Raw genomic sequence first — 18,469 nt, 5'->3', positions numbered from 1 at the left:
ACATACACCTGCTGAACCAGGATCTTCCTTTTAACAAAAACACCCAGGGGCGCCTGGGTGGCTCAGTTGGTCGCCACGGCCCGTGGGAACCAAAGGGTCAACGTAACTTCTCTTTGCGTCACAGACTTGCACGCTTGTGAGGTTGCTCCCTATGGTAAATTCAAAACGAGTCTGGGCAAGCCTCCCAGACGGGGTCCCAGGAGACGACGGGACGTTCTGGAACTTTGAGGGGCCCGGAAGTTCTCTGCCAAGAAGAATGTGTTGGTGAAGGTTCAGTTACAGACCACACGGCCCCCCGCTTTCGTTAGCTTAATTATGGTCACCCAGTGTTGAGCAGCGTAAGGACGAGGAAGCAGATGTTGGAAAGAGTCTCTAAGGAACAGAAAACTCGCTGAAGAACGTCCCCGGGGGGGCGAACCGTGTGTGTGTGTCCCCCACCGCAGGAGGCTGCCTCCGCTGCTGCCCAGTGTTCTCGAAGCTGGGGCCTGCCACAGGGCATCCCGGCCCAGCTGTCCCAGAAGGACCCGCTGCTGTATCTCTGCACTTGCGGAAGGGTCCTGGGGTTGTGCCTTCTGCATTCTGGGTCTCCTGGGGACGCACCTGCTCGGCAGGAGCTTGGTCACGCGAGAGGCCCGATTGCCAGGGCCAGCCTCATTGTGGCTCCTCCGTCACAGACCGTGACTTCACAGGGCCCCACCCTCAGCTTGCAGCACGGAGACTACAGGGCAAAGCTAGCAGGATCTGGGGAGCTTCGGACACAAGACAAAATTTCTGTCGCTCGTGCCTCCCTGGATGCTAGGGTGTGGGGGGAGTCATGCGGGGCGGACCTGGTTTAAACCGTTGGCGCTCTGATATGTGTGGGTGTTGAAGCTGAAGGTTGAGGGCTGAGGCCACCATAGGGTGAGTGGGAGCTTTTTGTCCAGAGCCCGTGCGGTGCAGCCCTGATTTCCTGTCGCAGACTGTGGGTCTAAAGTTCTCTCTTGTCCAGCAAGAGAGCGGGACGCAGGATTAAAATGCGAGAGATGGCTAACGTCCGGGAGGAGACCAGAGCCTCGAGTAAGGGTCCTTGCCCCATTTTTATTAGGATCAGAAGGCTTACAAACATGGCCATGGCCGTGCACAGAGAAACAATGAATCTGTGAACATTAACCCATGGACGTGAGGGAAAGGGGGTCTTGAAGATATTCAGGGTTAGGGGTTTGGGTTAATAACAAAACAAAATCCTGGCACTGGGCAGTCAGGTGGAAGGATGTTTACAGCAGACAGGACACGAGGCACCACCTCGGTTTATCTTAGCCTCAGGGATGAGACAGGTAGGACACTTAACCTCAGGGTTAACAAGGCACATTTTCTTTTGTTCATCATCTTTGCTCTGGGCAGCTTCTCCCGAAGCACAGCCGTCTATACCCTATTTACCTGCTTACCTAATTTGGTCCTTCCTTCCTGTGTAAGCAGCTTCCTGCTATAGTACTAAGTTGGGGGGCGCTTCTGCCCCCCTATTTACCTGCTTACCTAATTTGGTCCTTCCTTCCTGTGTAAGCAGCTTCCTGCTATAGTACTAAGTTGGGGGGCGCTTCTGCCCCGAACACCTCATCTTGCTTACCTCATATACCTTTGTATCGGGGACCTTTGCCCCCCTCTCTATTCTGGGGCCTTTGCCCCTCCCTCTCTATTCTGGGGGTCTTATCTCATTTACCCAAACTTAGGTGAGAGCACCCTATGGCTTTGTAATTCTTTATGCCTTGTTAACCCATTGGTGTAAGCCCGGGGGATTTCTAAGCCTATTCCCCACAGTTTCCCATCTCATTTCCCTCCAGCGCGGAGGGCTCAGACAGGCTGCAGGGCTCCCAGTGCAAGGAGATGGGCGGACTGGAGAGGGCCCGGGACCCAGGGCGTGGGGAAGAGAGTGAGTGTCTGAGCCCCAGGGCCAGGGGCCAGCTGCAAGGACCAAGGCTGCAGGAAGTCTGGCAGAGACATCACCACGGCTATGTCTGCCACCATCTCGGGACAAAGGGGACTCCCCACCCTCCGCACCCACTCTCCCTGACCCTTTCAGGGTGCCCTGCTGCTCTGAACACAAAGGACTCGTCTGGACTTGGCCGTGGACCTGTGGTTTTGAGTTCTGGGTTCTGTCCCGTGAGCGGCTGAGAATGGAGACGGAAGAGGGCACGAGCATGCCGGGCACCACGCAGGGGGCAGAGGACACCCCTGGAAGAGAAGGAGGTGGTGAGCCTGCCCTCAGGAGCACCGACGGGGAGCATCTCTGCTCTGGATCCGGGATTGTGTCTCAGGGCTGTGGAGGCGTCACGGCAAGGGGAACCCACACAGCTGACTAGGTGCCCCCCCCCCCGGTTTCAGTGAACCCAGCGCATTCTCAGACAATGTGATGTGGGTGCAAGCTATTCCTGCTTTCATATGTGCGGTGGGGTTTGATTGCTCATCAGTGGACAGTTGCTGCTTGTAGGAAGTAAGACAGGGGAGTCAGGAGCCTTCTCACAAGCATCAAAGGCTTTGCAGTAGCAGGAGTGACAACGGTACAAGCATCTAGAATCTGCAGAGGGCCTGCCGCGTGGCTTGCATCATGGTGCTCCGCTTATCTGCTGAAGCTATGAGGCTTTCTCCACTTTGTGGTTCCCTCTTCTCCCTCCTCATCTGCTCTCCCTCTGTTCATCCTGGCTCCGCAGGAACAGCTCCAGGAGAGAGTGGCTCCAGCCCGGGGCCCAGCCTGCCCCTTCTCTTCTGGAAGCGCTCTCCGCCCAAGGCAGCTCTGTGAGATGCAGCTCTCCTTCTCTGGTGTGGGACAAACAACCACCAGGCCGAAGACAGAAGCCGCCAGCTCTGGGGGTCCGCCGGCTGCGGTGGGGCTGTAGGAAGAGGGTCTCCCCCTGGCTGCGAGCCTCTCCCTGCCCTGGCTGCTTTGCATGAAGCCCCGGATGTGGCTGATGTGGGCGCGGGACCCAGGCATCCTGCAAACCTCTGCTGTCTTCCCAGCATGGCCTTCACCAGCTACACGAGATGGTCAAGCCCTTAACTTCCCTAGGCCTCAATTTCTTCGTCTTAAAATGGGGATAATCAGGGGCGCCTGGGCGGCTCAGTTGGTCGAGTGTCCGACTCCGGCTCAGGTCATGATCTCGCGGTCTGTGAGTTCGAGCCCCGCGTCAGGCTCTGTGCTGACAGCTCAGAGCCTGGAGCCTGTTTCAGATTCTGTGTCTCCCTCCCTCTCTGCCCCTCCCACACTCATGCTCTGTCTCTCTCTGTCTCAGAAATAAATAAACATTAAAAAAATAATAATAATAAAATGGGGATAATCATACGCACCTCACAAATTTCCTGCGAGGTACACAGTAGGCGTTTCATTTATGGTGATTCCCTACCGAGTGCAAACTAGCAAAGTATTTTTGGGATTCGTGAATACTGGCTTTGCACCTGAGGCCGTGGGGAGAGGGTGGCTCTAGGTGGAGTCAGGTTTGGGCCCTGCAGGAAGGTGGGGAGCCCCGGGCCCCAGGTCCCAGCTGGGACATCCCATAACATGTTGGCCCATCCGAGTGGCTGACCTTGGGGACTCCTCTGTATCCTAGGCGGGTGGGGAGTTGCCAGGATGGGGGCTAAGTGCACACCCAGTGGGGTATCTCTCCAGCCCACAACACCTGTCCCCATCTGGAAGACCTCTGCTTCTTCCCCATCTACACGGTTAGACGGGTGACAGCCTGTCACACCAGCCTGACCCCCACCCCGGAAGCTGGTCACGCCACATCTTCCTGGGGAATTCGGGGCTGAGCGCTGACGGATTCCGTTATCATCCCGGCTTTTCAGTAGGGGAGCCGTCGACCCAGGAACCATTGGCTGTGACCATTCCACCGTCACCATGTGTGTGTGTTTGTTTTTAAGATTCCCAAACCGACAGAAAGGTTGCAAGAACACTTCAGTGACCATCCATAGGCTCTTTACTTACGTTTATCAATTGTTAACATTCTTGTCCACATTTGCTTTGTTTCTATTTATATACCACACACATTTTGTTGTGGTCAAACCATTTGCAAGGGAGTTTTAGACATCATGACACTTTCCCCCTAACTACTCCTCGTACATCCCTTAAGAATGGGAGGCATTCAGGGGCGCCTGGGTGGCTCGTCGGTTAAGCGTCTGACTTCGGCCCAGGTCATGATCTCACAGTTTGCGGGTTCAAGCCCTGCATCAGGCTCTGTGCTGACAGCTCGGAACCTGGAGCCTGCTTCGGATTCTGCGTCTCCCTCTCTCTCTCTGCCCCTCCCCACTCACCCTCGCTCTCGCTTGCAACAATAAATAAAACATTTTAAAAAAAAGAACGGGAGGCATTCTTCTACATAACCTTGATGTGATTATCACGCCGTGCACATTTAACATTGGTGCAGGGCTATTGTCTAATATTTAGTGCCTGTCCTCTGACTTTAGTCTGCAAAGTGTCCTTTAGAGACTTTTGCTTTGTCGTGGGAGTTGGTCCAGAATGTGCTCTGTGCCTCCTGTAATGTAGATCACATCCTCAGCCACCCCATGTCTTTTACGACTTTGACTTTTTAAAAATTTTTTTAGTTACTTAAAAAATCTTTTATAGCAAGAGAGAGAGTGTGCAGAGGAAGGTGAGGAGGGAAAGGAGAGAGAGAGAGAGAGAATCTTCAGCAGGACATGCTCAGCGTGGAGCCCTATGTGGGGCTCAATTGACCATGACTCTGGGATCATGAACTGAGCCAAATTCAAGAGTCAGACGCTCGATTGACTGAGCACCCCCCCCACCGGGCACCCTGATATTGACGTTTTGAAGAATCAGGGCCAGCTGTTTGGCAGAATGCCCCCCCCCCCCCGTTGGGTTGTGCCTAGCGTGTCTTCATGATGTGGCTCAGGTTATAGGGGGCGGGGGGGGGGGGAGTGCTCCCCAGGTGGGTGCTCCTCCACAGGGGGCCCCATCAGGCAGGAAGCGGGTCACACCACATGATGTCAGCTGTACTCCTGTTAGTGAGGATAAGTTTAACAACGTGGTTAAGGGGAGTCTCCCAGATGTCACCTTTTATCACTCCCTGTGAATCTTTACCCAGTGCGTTTAGTGTCTTTTACTGATTCTTACTGAAGTCAGTGATAAAACGGTGATTTTCTGTTTTTATCATTTATTCTACGTTTTCCAGTAGAGAAGAGCTTTTCTTCCTCTGCTCAAGATCGAAAACATTTATTGATATGAACACATGGCTTCTTTATTATTATTATTCTTTGATGGGATTTGCGGGCACTGGCTTTGCCTGGAAGTTGTAAGGGCAGTGAGGTATGGGCACCATTTTGAAAGTCACCTTGTCCCAAATTTGGCCAGTGGGAGCCCCTTCGAGTTGACTCTTCCATCCATGCTTTCCATGCTCCCCCATCCCGTTTTGAACACTTCCTCGCTTTCTGGAACAGGAAGAAGTCCGGACTCACCTTGTATGTTTCCTGGAAAGTGGTCTCTCTCTCTCTCTCTCTCTCTCTTTTTGCATATAAGGAGAGAATCTGGTTCTGCCTCAGAGAGGAGAATGAGGCAGGGGTGCTCAGAGAAGCAGTGATAAAGCAAGGACAGAGGAGCCCCTGTGTGGCTCAGTGGGCGAAGCATCCGACCCTTGATCTCAGCTCAGGTCCTGATGTCACAGTCATGATGTCAAGCCCCGCACTGGGTTCTGCGCTGGGTGTGAAACCTAGTTAAAAAAAAAAAAAAGGCAGAAAGAACCCTTCAGCCTCACTATCTCATTAGCTGTATCCAGCTTCTTTCTGGCCTTGGCCTTGGCCTTGGCCTCATCTCCTTGTTTCTAATGCCCCTTTCGGCTTTACTGGTGCCTTTGCTGGTGCTGGCTTGGTACCCACTTCTCCTTCCTGGCCCATCCAGCCTTCTTCGTTCCGCTCCAAAGGAGACATATAGCAGATGCCCCGTGGCCCCGATCTTCTTGGCTCCCAGTGGGTGATGTGGCCAATTTGTGGGAAGGTGGAAGCAGGCATCCTCTCAAGAAGAGGGCAGACGTGGCAGGGAAGGGAAGGTACAGCTGGCCGGCCGTGAGGAGGGGTCTCCCGTGATGGTACCACACACAGGCGGGGTGCAGAACGAGGCTATTCCCCAGGGCTCTCTGCCCAGCGCTGGTCTCCCGGCTGCCTACCCCCCCGTCCCCCCCCCCCCGCCCCCCGTGCCTTGCAGCCCTTTCTGGCACTGTCTCTCCCATCCACCAGAAAAGCCCTCCCCTCCCCCATCTCCCTGACCTTTCCTCCAGGACCAGCTCAGTTTACAAAGAACTAACTATTGCCCAAAGGCCCCTCATGGAATTGGTCAGATCCTCTGCGTCGTAGTTGGGACGATTATTCAGCCAAGATTTGCCTTCTGATGCTCCCGCTGTGGGCAGAGTGTGCTTTCTTGCCCTCGTGAGGCTGGGCTCGGCCGCGTGACTTGCTTAGCCGATGAAACGTCAGTGGACGTGTGCACGCAGAAGCCTCGCGTGTGCCATGAGAACATGTCCCAGGAAGCCGTGGGTCCGAGATAATGAGAGACATATGGACGGGCTTGGACCCCACCTGCAGCTTCGAGCCAAGTCCAGCCGAGCCAGTCAAGATCATGGGGACCCGGGAGCCAGAGACGGAGTGGGATGTCACTCAGCACGACTGCAACCAACGCATGCACCTGTAAACCGGCAGGATTCGGTACCCCCTGCACCCCTGCGTGCCCAGAGGTACAGCCCTGAGCTGGCGAGGTCCTGGCAATCAGTCCCTCCTCCCCCATTTTATAGCTGTGGAGACTGAGGCCCGGAGAGGAGAGGGTGGTGAGTCAGGCATCAGCCTGGCTCTTCGCCAGCTGTGGGACCCTGGCCGGACGCAATGGAGTCTTTGGCTTAGTCTCCAAACCTCTCAAATGGTGACAATGATCCTTAAAAAGAGACCATTCAGGTCCTGTGCCAAGCGCAGAGCCTGTGCTCAACAATCGCATTGTCCGTTAAGTGGCTGTTCTCCCAGGGAGTGGCGGAGCCCACGCCTGTCCCCGGGCCTCCCTCCCTCCCTCCAGGGGCAGGCAGAGAAGCTCTGGATTCTGGATGATTCCCTCTGGTCTGTTGGGCTCCTCTCCCCGCATCTGCATTTAACCTCGACCCTTCCCACCTCCTGGGAGTTCCCAGAATATCTCCTGCTTCACCCTCTCTCTCAAATGGAAATAAGACCGCATCCGGGGGCGCCTGGGTGGCTCAGTCGGTTGAGCGGCCTACTTCGGCTCAGGTCACGAACTCACTGCTCCTGAGTTCGAGCACCCCGTCACGCTCTGTGCTGACAGCTCAGAGCCTGGAGCCTGCTTCGGATTCTGTGCCTCCACCTCTCTCTGCCCCTCCCCCGCTCGTCCTCTGCCTCTCTCTGTGTCAGAAATAAATAAACATAAAAAAGACCCCATCCGGACCCCAGGCGCCCAGCTCCCCTTTCCTGCTGTGGCTGAGCCCGGGCCCAGGCCCCTCCGTGTCCTCCCCGGAGCACAGAGGGCTTGGAGTGGGTCCGGGTCACAGGCTCCCAGGGGCAGCTGACGGGGCCTCAGCTCGGGCTCCGTGGGACGGCTCCTCCCGGCTCAGCTCCAGTCTGACCGTGACCTCACAGACCATCACACTGGGACGAGGGAGACGGAGAGACTGACCTGGGAGCGGACCTCTCCGCGGCCCCTGTGTGGGGACCCGCATCTTCCCTGGATGGTTCGCCGGGATGCTACTCTCCCTCCCAAAAGAGGGGCGTCCTCCGCAAACACACCCTCAGGCCATGGTCCGGGGGCTGCTCTGAGCGGAAGCTCATTTCAACCTTATAAAATCAGTACTTTTATTACTTCTGTATTCGGTGGCAGAAAACCTGGCCCACCGGTGGCGCCCATGTCTTAATCCCTGGGGCCCGAGGATATGTTACCCTACCCGCAAGAGGCCTTTGGCCTCCAGAAACAAACCAGGCCGGGCACACCCAGCGTGGTGAGATCATACATATGTGCTGTTTTCTGTCACTCGCTGGGTGGCCATTCGTTAAGGGGAAGCAAATGCACCGGGCTACAGGTGGGGACATGGAGGCACGGAGGGTTCGAACAACCTGTTCAACGCCACACAGGGCCCATCACCGGCCTTGCGAGGGAGTCCCAACCGCCGCCTGCTCTATGACCCTGGGCGAGTTCCTGGGGTCCTTCTGATCTCGTGTGTGAAGATGGGCCAGTGCGACGCTCTCAAGGGCCGCGAGGGAGGGAGGGCGGGGCTGGTTGACACGCGTGGGCGGTTGACCCTGGCCGAGGCCTCCCTGCGCCACTCGCACACCCACCTGGGGCAGGCCCGCCGGCCCTGGCCCTCCTCCTCCTACACGGGCTGCAGCTCGGCTTCCAGCTTCTTCTTCCGGACCCCCTCCACGAAGAAGAAGTCCATGCCGATGAGGGTTTGCCCCAGGGGCGTGTCCACCCTGCTGCCCACAACCTGGTTCGTGGAACTGGGGACTGCGTCGGAAAAGAAAGGCACGTTCTCCGGCAACGTCACAGGCGCCTTCTTCTCGCCCTGAGAGCGGGGACAGTTTGTGTCACAGGCGGCAGGGAAAGCAGGAGAGGCCTGCAGGCGGCCAAGCCCTTAGCAGGGAAGGGGACGCAGGGAGCAGGGGGCAGGTGGCCTCAGCAGGCTGCCTTCTCCGGCTGCTTCCGTCCCAGTTCTGACCTGGGAGCCCAGAAGGGTCACGAGACTCCTCATCTATCGCCAAATGCGTCTTCCTCACCCGGGGCTCCCTACCTCGGCCGCTCCCCTGACCCCTTTGCTTTGATGCTTGACCTCCAGGGACCCAGGAGGGACCGGGTCTGACTCCTCTCTCTATCCCTGTGACCTGAGACACTGCCTCACGTCCGGTGGGAGGGCAGAGGGTTGGTTTCGGGGTGAGCTTTTACTCGAAGTCTAACACACACGCAGGAACGTCCCCAAATCGTGCCTGTGCAGCTCCACAAGCCGCCACGACGTGGGCCTGTCTGGGCAGCCGCACCCAGATTGAGAAATGACCACAGGACCCGGACACGCTTCCTCCCGACCCCACAGCCAGTCTCCACCCCCGACGCGTCCTGGGCTCCCTCTCTAATTCCCGGGTTTTGCCCAGTGTTGAACTTTGTCTTATCTTTTATCTTAAAAAGACCGTGGCTCCTTTCTCCCCTGAATGTTTTCCGGGTTCATCCACATTTTTCTGGGTGTGGCTGCGGCGCATTCTTTGCCCTTGCTACCCCGCGTGCCACTGCGTGGCTTGCACGAACATTCCCCATCATTCACCCCTGCTGCCGCCGACGGCATGGGGGTCGATTCCCAGTCTGGGGGTGCCGCTCTGGACGTTTGTGCACGTGTTTCTGGTGACTTCTGTGACCGAAAGGTGAGTAAATGCATGAGCTGAGAATAATCGGGTGAGCCCTTGTTTAAACAAGGGTTAACTCCGTGCTACCCTGTGTCAAATAGAAGTTGCAGGGCCAGTGAAATAATGGGATGCTGGCTTTCACTGAGGAAGGCCCGTGCCCGGGTGGCCCCACCTTTGGACGTGACGCAGGTTTCGGTGATCGGGTGGCTAACACCTAGCTCCTGGCAGGGGGACTCCGGGGGCTGGGAGCCCAGACCAGGAGCTCAGTGTAGGATTTCAGGTCTCATGATTCATTCTCCCATTGGGTCACTCCTCCGACATTAACGGAGAGCCAACTATTTTTTGGACGCTGGGGGGTAGGGCACAGCTGGCGGGTGGGGTACAGCGATGAAGCCATCTTTGTCCCTTCTCAGGGAGCCCACTGCCTGGTGAAACTGAGCACTGAAACACGACGCGCTCTACCAAAGGAGGGGGTTGGATACGCTGGCCAGTCAAGAACGGAGTGATCTGATTGAGCCCGCTCAGGAAGGACAGATGTCACAGGAGGAGGCACTTGAGTGGGGTCTTGAAGGGTGACCAAGACTTAAGAGCCCCTCACGCGGACAAGGTGGGAAGGGCACGCCAGGCAGGGGAACAGCATGCACAGAGGCCGCACCAAAACAGCGTGTGGGTCAGCGTGGGGAGGCAGGCAGGGCTAGATCGCGAGAAGCATTGTAAGCCACCCCGAGACACGCAGATTTATTGAAGGATTTTAAGCGGGGGAGGGATATGGCCAGTTTTGTGGCTCCGGTAGCAATATGGAGGACGGATCGGAGGTGGCGATGTTAAAGCGGGGAATTGGTTTACAAACATGCCCGCCCAAGCTCATTCTCCATACGGAAAACAGCGCACACCCCTCACTACACATGGCTGACATCCTCCTACGGGGGAAAACATTTCTAGTTGGTTCATCTTCATAAAATCAAGAAACACTGGGGAGAACTAATACCTAAATGCTCGAAGCATTTTCTCTTCCCCTGACCCCGAGTGTCTTGAAACAAGAGAGTATTTTTGTTTTTGCCTCTGCACATTCCAGCATCTAACACACAGTAGGTCCTCAATCAATGTCAGGTGAGTGCGGGGACGTTCCCGGTTCGAGGGTGCGCGACAGGAACATCGCTGGCCTTACCAGGGGATCATAGTCTTTCAGGAAACTCCAGTTCTGAGCCCTGGAAAGGAAAACACGTGGGCAGTGTTACATCTCCCTGTGGCATTTTTTATACGGGACTTTCGCGGCGTCAAGGGAATGAGTCGAGGCCGCTGATGCACGTGTTACGTCATGGAGGAGGTTCCGCGATCAAGTGAAACAAACACGGAAAACGCAGCCGGTGCGCGTCCTGTAGAGCGAACAAATATTTCCAGCATTCCTGACGTCTCCTTGGGTGGAATGAACGGTGCCAGGGGACGTAGCCCGCGGTGAGAAACCCAGTGGTGCAAGTCCGTCCCCCCCCCCCCCCCCCCCCCCCCGTGTGACTCTGCATCTTTAGGGCCACAGGGGAGCCCCCGAGTATTTTGTGAAGAAAAACCAGTTTCCGCTCACCCACTGCGCGTCCAGTGCGCGCCGCAGAGGAAGGCGGGAAGGGGCAGGGGACAGGGACAGACACAGGGATCGCGAGGAGAAGGGCGTTACCTGTGTTGCTAGGGTAATTTTTATTTTAATCTGTTCCTAAGGAGTTGAACAATTCCATAAGACATAATAAAAACAGGCTTCTGTGCCCCAGTCCTCACAGCCCCCGAGCGCCCCCAGCCTGGGGTCAAGTTTCCACGGCTTTGGCTGTTTCTTTGGGCGTCTCGCCACCATGTTCTGGAACAATAAACCTAGGTTGCCATTTCTTGAGTTTTTGAAACTGTAAGCGTACCTGTGGACTTTCAATTATGGGAGATTTTGAGTCAGCTCTCTTGCCCCTTTCCTTCCCCTCACTTCCTCCAAAATTATTCTGTGCTAGATTTTGGCTCAATTGATATGTATTGTTTACATCCTTGGGTTTCTGTAAATGATCTTCATGGAACAACTACCTAAGATCATATGAGCTCAGTTCCTTGTACGGCTTAAAATTTTTTCTAGGGTTCATAATCACATCTTGTCCCTGTTTTCTTTTTTCGAGAGAAAGAGAGAGAAAGAGAACAAATGGGAGAGAGACAGAGGGAGAGAGAGAATCTTAAGCAAACTCCGTGCTCAGCACTGAGCCCGACACAGGGTTGGATCCCATGACCCCGGGATCATGACTTGAGCCAAAATCAAGAGTCGGACGCTCAACGGACTGAGCTACCCAGACGCCCCTCCCATTTTTTGTCCTTTGTTTTTTTAGCTTTTTCTGTTCATATCACTGATTCCAAACCCTCCAACAAAATTGTGAAGCCCCTTGCGGCATGATTTTCTGCACAATCAGATGCAACAGGTAATCAGCTGTCTCTCTCACATTTGTTCCCCGGAGGCCACCGTCCAGGAGCCCGGGTTGCCCAGTGCCCACCGGGGCTGCTGCCCAGGACCTGCTCCTGCCGTCCCGACCTCCACTCCGGGGATTCTCTCTTTCTGAATCCCGGGCCTTCCTTCCTTGTTCACTCTCCTGCCGTGGAGCACAGCCTCCAGTGTCTGTGGAGGCATGCATTTCTTTGGTTCTAGAAAGTTCTTGGACATTTTCTCCTCAAATATTTCATCTCTCCCAGTCTCTCCTTGGGGAGCTCTGGTGAAGGGTATGTTGGTTCTGTTCTCTAGGGTTCTGATCCCTCCGTGGGGTCCCGCTCCTTGTCTTTCTGAGTAATTGCAACGCATCTATCTGAGTTTATGAATTCTCATTCCTGTTGTGTTTTTTGTATTTCCACGTTACAGATTTTTATTTCTAGAGGCTCTTTTTGGTTGTTCTCCAAGTTGTCTGATTGTTCAAAGTCCATGCTCAGACTTTGAACTGAGTCTCCTGTGTATAGCCATCTGGAGACATCTGGAACCTTCCTGCCCGAGCCTTCCCTGGGGGCCTGTCTCCCCTCTGCCCTTCTATGCCGCACTCTCCCCACTCTGCCCGTTCATTTCCTTCCATCTTCCCCAAGTGTCCTGACCCTCCCCCCCACCATCACCCCCTTTCCTGTCACGAGGGAGCCATGTTTCAATAGCTTTGGTTTTGAGTTGACAGAAGGCATGGGCCTTGGCCTCAGAGCCTGGCTAAGACTTAGCGGGAGGCAGCAGGGTATGAGGAGAGAACGCGGGGCCCCTGTCCTGGCTTTGCCTGCAGCCCGCTTCGCTTGCTGTGTGGCCCTGACGAGGTCACTGTGTTCTTGGGCCCTCAGTTTCTCTGTCTGTAAAACCCCAGGAGGTTGGTTTACCGAGCACCTGTGAGTCGAGGTCTGCTGTGAGTGCAAAATATACAGACCGGATTTCACAGACTTGGTACAAAAAAGAATGACAAGTATCTCTTTAATTCTTTTTAAAATATTGACTGCATGCCCAAAAGATAATATTTTCGGTAAGATATGTTATTAAGTGGTGCCTGGGTGGCTCAGTCGGTTGAGCGTCCGACTTTGGCTCAAGTCATGACCTCACAGTTCGTGAGTTCAAGCCCCGCATCCGGCTCGCTCCTGTCAGCCCAGAGCCCCCTTCCGATCCTCTGTCCCACCCCCACCCCCCACTCCCTGCCCCTCCCTCATTCTCTCTCTCTCTCAAAAATAAATAAAAAACACAAAAACGTGTGTTATTAAAATGGATTTCCCTAATTTCTTGTTACTTTTTTTTAAGGTCGCTACTAGAATATGGAAAAGTACGCCTGTGACTCGTATCTCTGTTGGGCTGAACGGTTCTGGATTTCCCTCAACCCTGTCCTCTTGGTTTCTGGGACCCTTTCTTCTCTGGCAGCCTTTCTCAGTCTCCTGGCTACTTTCCGCCCAGCGAGTGAACGTTGCCAGCTCTGTGCTATGACCTCACCGCTGGAGACCCGTCATGCCCTTCCAGGGAAAGCTTATCACCTTGCCCTTCCAGGGAAAGCTTATCACCTTTCCAGGGCCAGCTTCTTTTCTTTCTGTTCACCGGTTTCCTTTTTGGTTCACTCGAGATCAAGTCCACATGTCATAAGGTTCATCCTCCTACAGTGTGTGGTCCAGTGGTTTCCGGTATATTTGTGCACCATTACCAGGGCCTCTCTCCCCACAACACAGTCCCACTCTACTTTTTCGTCTGTCCGCTAGCTCCTTGGCCGCCCTGTCCTGAGAGTGCACGCTCCGGGAGCCAGGTCCAGGCCGTCCCGTGCCGCGGCCCGACAAGGTGGCCCTCCTAACGGCGTCTGGACCGAGTGGTGCCTGCAGGGATGTCCTTCCCCTGGTCCGAGGGCCAAGGCTCCCCCAGAAAGCCGCCCCCCCCCCCGTGTCCTGGCCGGCCCCCCGCAGTCAGTCCCGGGAGCGCCAGCCGGAGGGGTCACTCCAAAGGCAGATGGGACCCCAGAATGAACGAGGCGGGTCACCTGACCCCTGCCCACCTCTCCCACCCTCCGGCTCAAGTCCGGCCAAGGCATGTGCTCCCGGCCCCCTGGCCCTGAGCACTTCTCCATCAACACCGTTTGCCTGGCTTACTCCTCATCTGTCTCTCTGTTTCCAGAAGCTTCCTAGACCCTGAGTTGGGCTGGGGGTCAGGCAGAGCACTCACCAGCGCCACTGGCCCCGTCTCTCGGCCTCCAGGAGCTCCCTCCACAGTTGATCCTGCTGCACACCATCAGTTCTGGGGGCCTGGGGGGCTCGGCGACCGCCAGCGAGACCCCTGCTCCCCGCGGGGCCGCTCCGGGCAGTGGGGGTGTGTAAGGCGGACGGCCTGGTGGAGGGGAGCCGGTACCCAGCGGATGTGGTTCTCTGGAACCCAGGGTGGGGGTGACTCCCCATGGATCCTTGTGTGTGTGTGTGTGTGTGTGTGAGAGAGAGAGAGAGAGAGAGAGAGAGAGAGAGACTGAGACTCAAGAGGGAGGGAGAGGGAGAGAGAAAGACAAAAAGACAGAGAGACTGAGAGAGAGAGAGAGAGACAGAGAGACTCCTGTCTGAGCTCGGAACCCTCCTGGGACCCCCCACCCTCTGAACCCCAGGGGAGCCTGGCAGGGGTCGCCGCCCCTCAAGACCCCAAGCTCAGAGTGGTGGGACAGCCCTTGAGCCCAGCTTCGTTTTCAGCCTCTGTCTGTGTTGACTGTTGCCCTGGGAACTGGGCGGCACCCACGTGAGCTCAGGAAAGAAAAGGAAGGGCGTGTATGTGTGTGTGTGTGTGTGTGTGTGTGTGCGCGTGCGTGCGAGATGTCTGTGAGAGGCCCAACTCAGCTGCCCCTCAGTTCTGTCCCCTGCCCGCCTGGCTGGAGACCTCAATACGGCATAGGGGGAGAGGGATCAAATACGGAGAGGGATCAAAGCCCAGACTTCCGGGGCAGTGAGAAAAGACACCTGTTTTGGCTCCCAGACAGGATGTGGGGGTTTGGGCCCAGCCTCCCAACTGCCACATGACCCTGAGCAGCCCCTGCCCCTTTGGGAGCCTGGGAACTGGCAACACTAATCCTTTCGGCTCCCCCGTGGATGCAGGGCTCCCGTGAGAAGGTGGACGAAGTGCAGACGACAGGGCACAGGCCGGGTACCGGTGTGAGGCGCCCTTCTCCCTGGAGGAGGTGTGAGCCTGTGGCAGGCAAGGGCAAATTAGTGATACTGTGCGATGAGTGCCTGTTCTGGCTCCGCAGAGCTGGAGGGTTTGCAAAGCACTATCCGTTATCTTGCCGAACCCTCCCAATCATCCAAGGCAGGTATTTCCAACCCCGTTGCACAGATGAGGACACCGAGGCCCTCCCCAGCAAGATTAAGTGACTGCCCAAGGTCACTCAGTCACTAACTGAGGCTTGGCCTTGAGTTTGGATCCTCTGAAGGAAACAAGGAGAACCGGCAGGCGGGGATTCCGGTTCTGAACCTCTGGCTGCGACTCTGCCCTGACCCAGTGTGGCCCGGATTGCTCTGCGGCCCGGGCCTCTTCTCGTGTGGCTCAGTTGGCCTCCTCAGACACCCCTCCCCCGTGGCTTCTGCTCCCAGAACTAATGCTCCCAGGTCTCTCGGCTTTTGGCCGTCCCCCGCCACTGGCAGACCCTCCTCTCTTTCCTTGAAGCTGTTCTGGGGGCCGATGGAGCTGGGCGCGGTGCTCACGGCGCTGCATAGCTGGGAAATAGACTCGTAAACGACTAGGCGCAAAGCCACACTCCACAGAGGTGTGCACAGGGAGCCCCGGGGTGTGCGGACAAGTTCAGCCAACGCACCTGAGCTCGCACTGGATTCTGTTTTCACGAGAGAGGCACCAAGGAGAGGTGAAGAGAACTTGCCAGGTGGAAAAATTGGGGAAAGCACAAATGCGGGGATTCCAGAGGGGGCATCGGTATCGGGGGGGAGGTGAGAGAAGGGAGGTCTGAGACTGGTGAGTGGGGCCCCCGGCCACAGGTGTCGGAGCTGTGCCCCGAGTTAATGCACAAGGGGGAGACCCTGCTGGCTTGAAGCCCCAGGGGGTTGCAGGGCAAAGAAGCATCAGGAAAGGACAAGAAGCTGGGGAGTGACCACCGCGGGGGCCCAGGTGAGAGGCGGTGAAGCCCACACTGGTTGGTGGGGGGGGCGCAGAGGGCTGGAGCAGAGATGGGGTGACAGCCGCCAGCACTTGCCTGAGGGGGCGGCTGAGTGCTGTGACCTTCTGGAACAAAACCAGCCCAAAAGCAGAGGCTGTGGGGTGGGTGGAGTCTGTCTCTTCTCTCTCCTCTGTTCTTGCTCCAGAGCTGGGACAGGCAGGCTGGCGTTCAGTGACCTTGACGTTTTTCCCAATGAAGATGAACTGGTTGGAACCCCGGGGGCCCAGAAACAGGCTTTCCTGGTGGCTATTGTCTCTTTGGTGTCTGTGCCCTCGGCACAGCTGGGACAGGTCTCTGCTTTGCCAAGGAGTGGCAGCTCCTACCCCCTGGAGCCTCTGGAAGGGGCCCCATGAGCGTGTTTAGAGACGGCCTGCCGCGTGGGACACCTCTTGTAAGGCCAACCACAGGCTGTGACGTAGAGCAGCTTGGAACAGCCTGGAATAGCCATGTGGTTTGCTCAGATACTTTGGCCCAGGTCCCCTGGCCACATGCTCCGGAGACAAGGAACAGGACCAACAAGGCCAGCAGGTGCTTCCAGGATGAACCAGGGCTTGGTGAGTGTAGAGGTTGAATATTTCTGTGGGGGTTGGCTTTTCATTTAACTTAGAAACCATTTCAGACTGACCGATGGTAGAGGGATGGAAATGTGACAAAGCGAATAGAACAAAATATTCATTGTAGAATCTAGGCGATGGGTATATAGGTGTTCACGGTACCATTCTTTCAGCGCTTCTATGAGTTTGACATTTTTCAAAATAAAATGTGGGGGGCATGGGGCGCCTGGGTGGCTCAGTCGGTAGAGCGACCGACTTTGGCTCAGGTCATGATCTCACAGCTCGTGGGTTCGAGCCCCGTGTCGGGCTCTGTGCTGACAGCTCGGAGCCTGGAGCCTGCTTCGGATTCTGTGTCTCCCTCTCTCTCTGCCCCTAACCCACTCACATTCTGTCTGTGTCTCTCTCAAAAATAAATAAACATTAAAAAAAATAAAAAATGTAGGGGGCTTGGGGGAGATTTCACCTGCCGGTGCTGCTTGAACACATTCTGTTTCCTCAGTCACTGACCTGGAAAAGTATTCAGATCCACTCTGGGTGGGTGTCACTGAGCCCAGCCTGGAGGGAATCAGGACACTGGCTTCCAGTTCCAGCTCTTCCAATGACTTGCTGGGTGTCCTTGAGCAAGTCATTGCCCCTTCCACACCCCACATCTTGAGACTTAACTTTATATACAACTCTCTCCAGGACAGGACAAAAATCCCTGGATTTGGGGGGTTGCTGGGGCTGTATTTTAATGGGTTTCTCGCAACCCTAAGGACCTTAACGTAGGTTCTGGTAGAACTCTACAGCCTAGCCTCTGATGTGCAGTGACAGGTGGGGCCCCACTGGGCCAAGTGCCAGCAACAGGGGAGAATTCGCAAAACCGGGTGGGGTGGAGCCTCAGGGGCAAGCGTGGGTGGGGCTGGCCCGAGGAGCCCCGCCCACTTCCAGTAGACCCCGCCCCTTCCCCAATTGGCTGGCGGAGGGCGGGTCCCTAGGGAGAGCTCTCCCCTGCAGGGCAGCGCCCAGGGGCCTCAGGGAGCCGGTGCAGAGATGGGGTTGCGATTGTTGGGAACGAGAGAAATGAGGGTCAGGGGAAGGGCGGCGGGGCTCCAGGAAGCAGGGGCTGCGGTGGGGAAAGTGCTTGTGTAGTTTAGGCTTCCCTCTTGTGCCCTGGAACGCCGACCCGGATAAAAATTTTGGCTTAACCCCAACCTCCATTTCCCCCCAGGCGCACACCCTGAACGCTTTATCCAAGGTGATGAAAGCCAGAGGACTTGGGGCCACCTTTCACACCTTTCCAGAGGCTCCTACCAAGTCCCCAGAGAGTTCTGAGTTTATCCCTACGGCGACGGTCAAGGTTAATTTATTTGTGGATAAGTCCACACCCCCGTGGCATCCCAGGCCATTTTCACTTTGGTAGAGTCACTTTTGATCTTACTGTTTGTTATTTCTTTGCTGTCAGTGTACCCACCGTTTTGTATTCAGCTTCAAAAAAGTTAACATCGGAAACACCTTTTCATGTGTTTCTCCGTGATCTTTATACATCTCACTTTAATCCGTTTCTTAGAATTGATGTGACATAATTTACTTAGCCATTTTCCCTCTTCCTGGGCATTTACTTTGTTTCCGGATTTAGCATGAGCTCCGGTGAATATCTTTGTGCCTCTTTCTGTGGAACTGTTTCAACAGGACATATTCCCAAAATGGGATGACGGAGGCAGAGGATAGGGACATCTTAATGACACGCAGTATACAGGGCAATGTTGCTCTCCAGCCAGGCATGAGTGTGTCAGCTTTGCTGGTCCCGCCAGAGCTGGAAGCTGGGTGTCGATCGGGGTCTCTGAGACCACCCCCAGGTCGATGATTTGCTGGGAGGACTCCCAGGACTCAGCATATGGCGGTGCTCATGGCTCTGATTTATTTTGGCCAGAG

The 18,469-nt window shown here is 55.8% G+C and overlaps 1 protein-coding gene across 2 annotated transcripts; it reads right to left on the bottom strand.

The window, feature by feature from the left end:
• Window positions 1-6,405: 6,405 nt before the first annotated feature.
• On the bottom strand, window positions 6,406-14,540 carry CIMIP5 (ciliary microtubule inner protein 5). 2 transcript variants are annotated; one of them, XM_060648599.3, is made up of 4 exons: window positions 14,021-14,540; window positions 10,523-10,562; window positions 8,302-8,528; window positions 6,406-6,658 (listed from the first exon to the last, which is right to left on the bottom strand). In XM_060648599.3, the coding sequence occupies exons 1-3, from the start codon at window positions 14,248-14,250 to the stop codon at window positions 8,337-8,339; spliced, it is 462 nt and encodes a 153-aa protein (XP_060504582.1). In that variant the 5' UTR covers window positions 14,251-14,540; the 3' UTR covers window positions 6,406-6,658; window positions 8,302-8,336. The 2 variants fall into 2 exon arrangements, with proteins under 2 accessions (XP_060504582.1, XP_060504571.1); XM_060648588.3 differs by lacking the exon at window positions 6,406-6,658 and having other exon boundaries at window positions 7,143-8,528.
• Between the last annotated feature and the right edge of the window lie 3,929 nt (window positions 14,541-18,469).

The sequence above is a fragment of the Panthera onca genome, chromosome A3 (genome assembly GCF_046562875.1).
Source record: "Panthera onca isolate mPanOnc1 chromosome A3, mPanOnc1 haplotype 2, whole genome shotgun sequence".
Taxonomy (NCBI): Eukaryota; Metazoa; Chordata; class Mammalia; order Carnivora; family Felidae; genus Panthera; species Panthera onca.
Note: the sequence above shows the minus strand (reverse complement) of the source record. Positions and strands in the feature narration are given on the sequence as shown.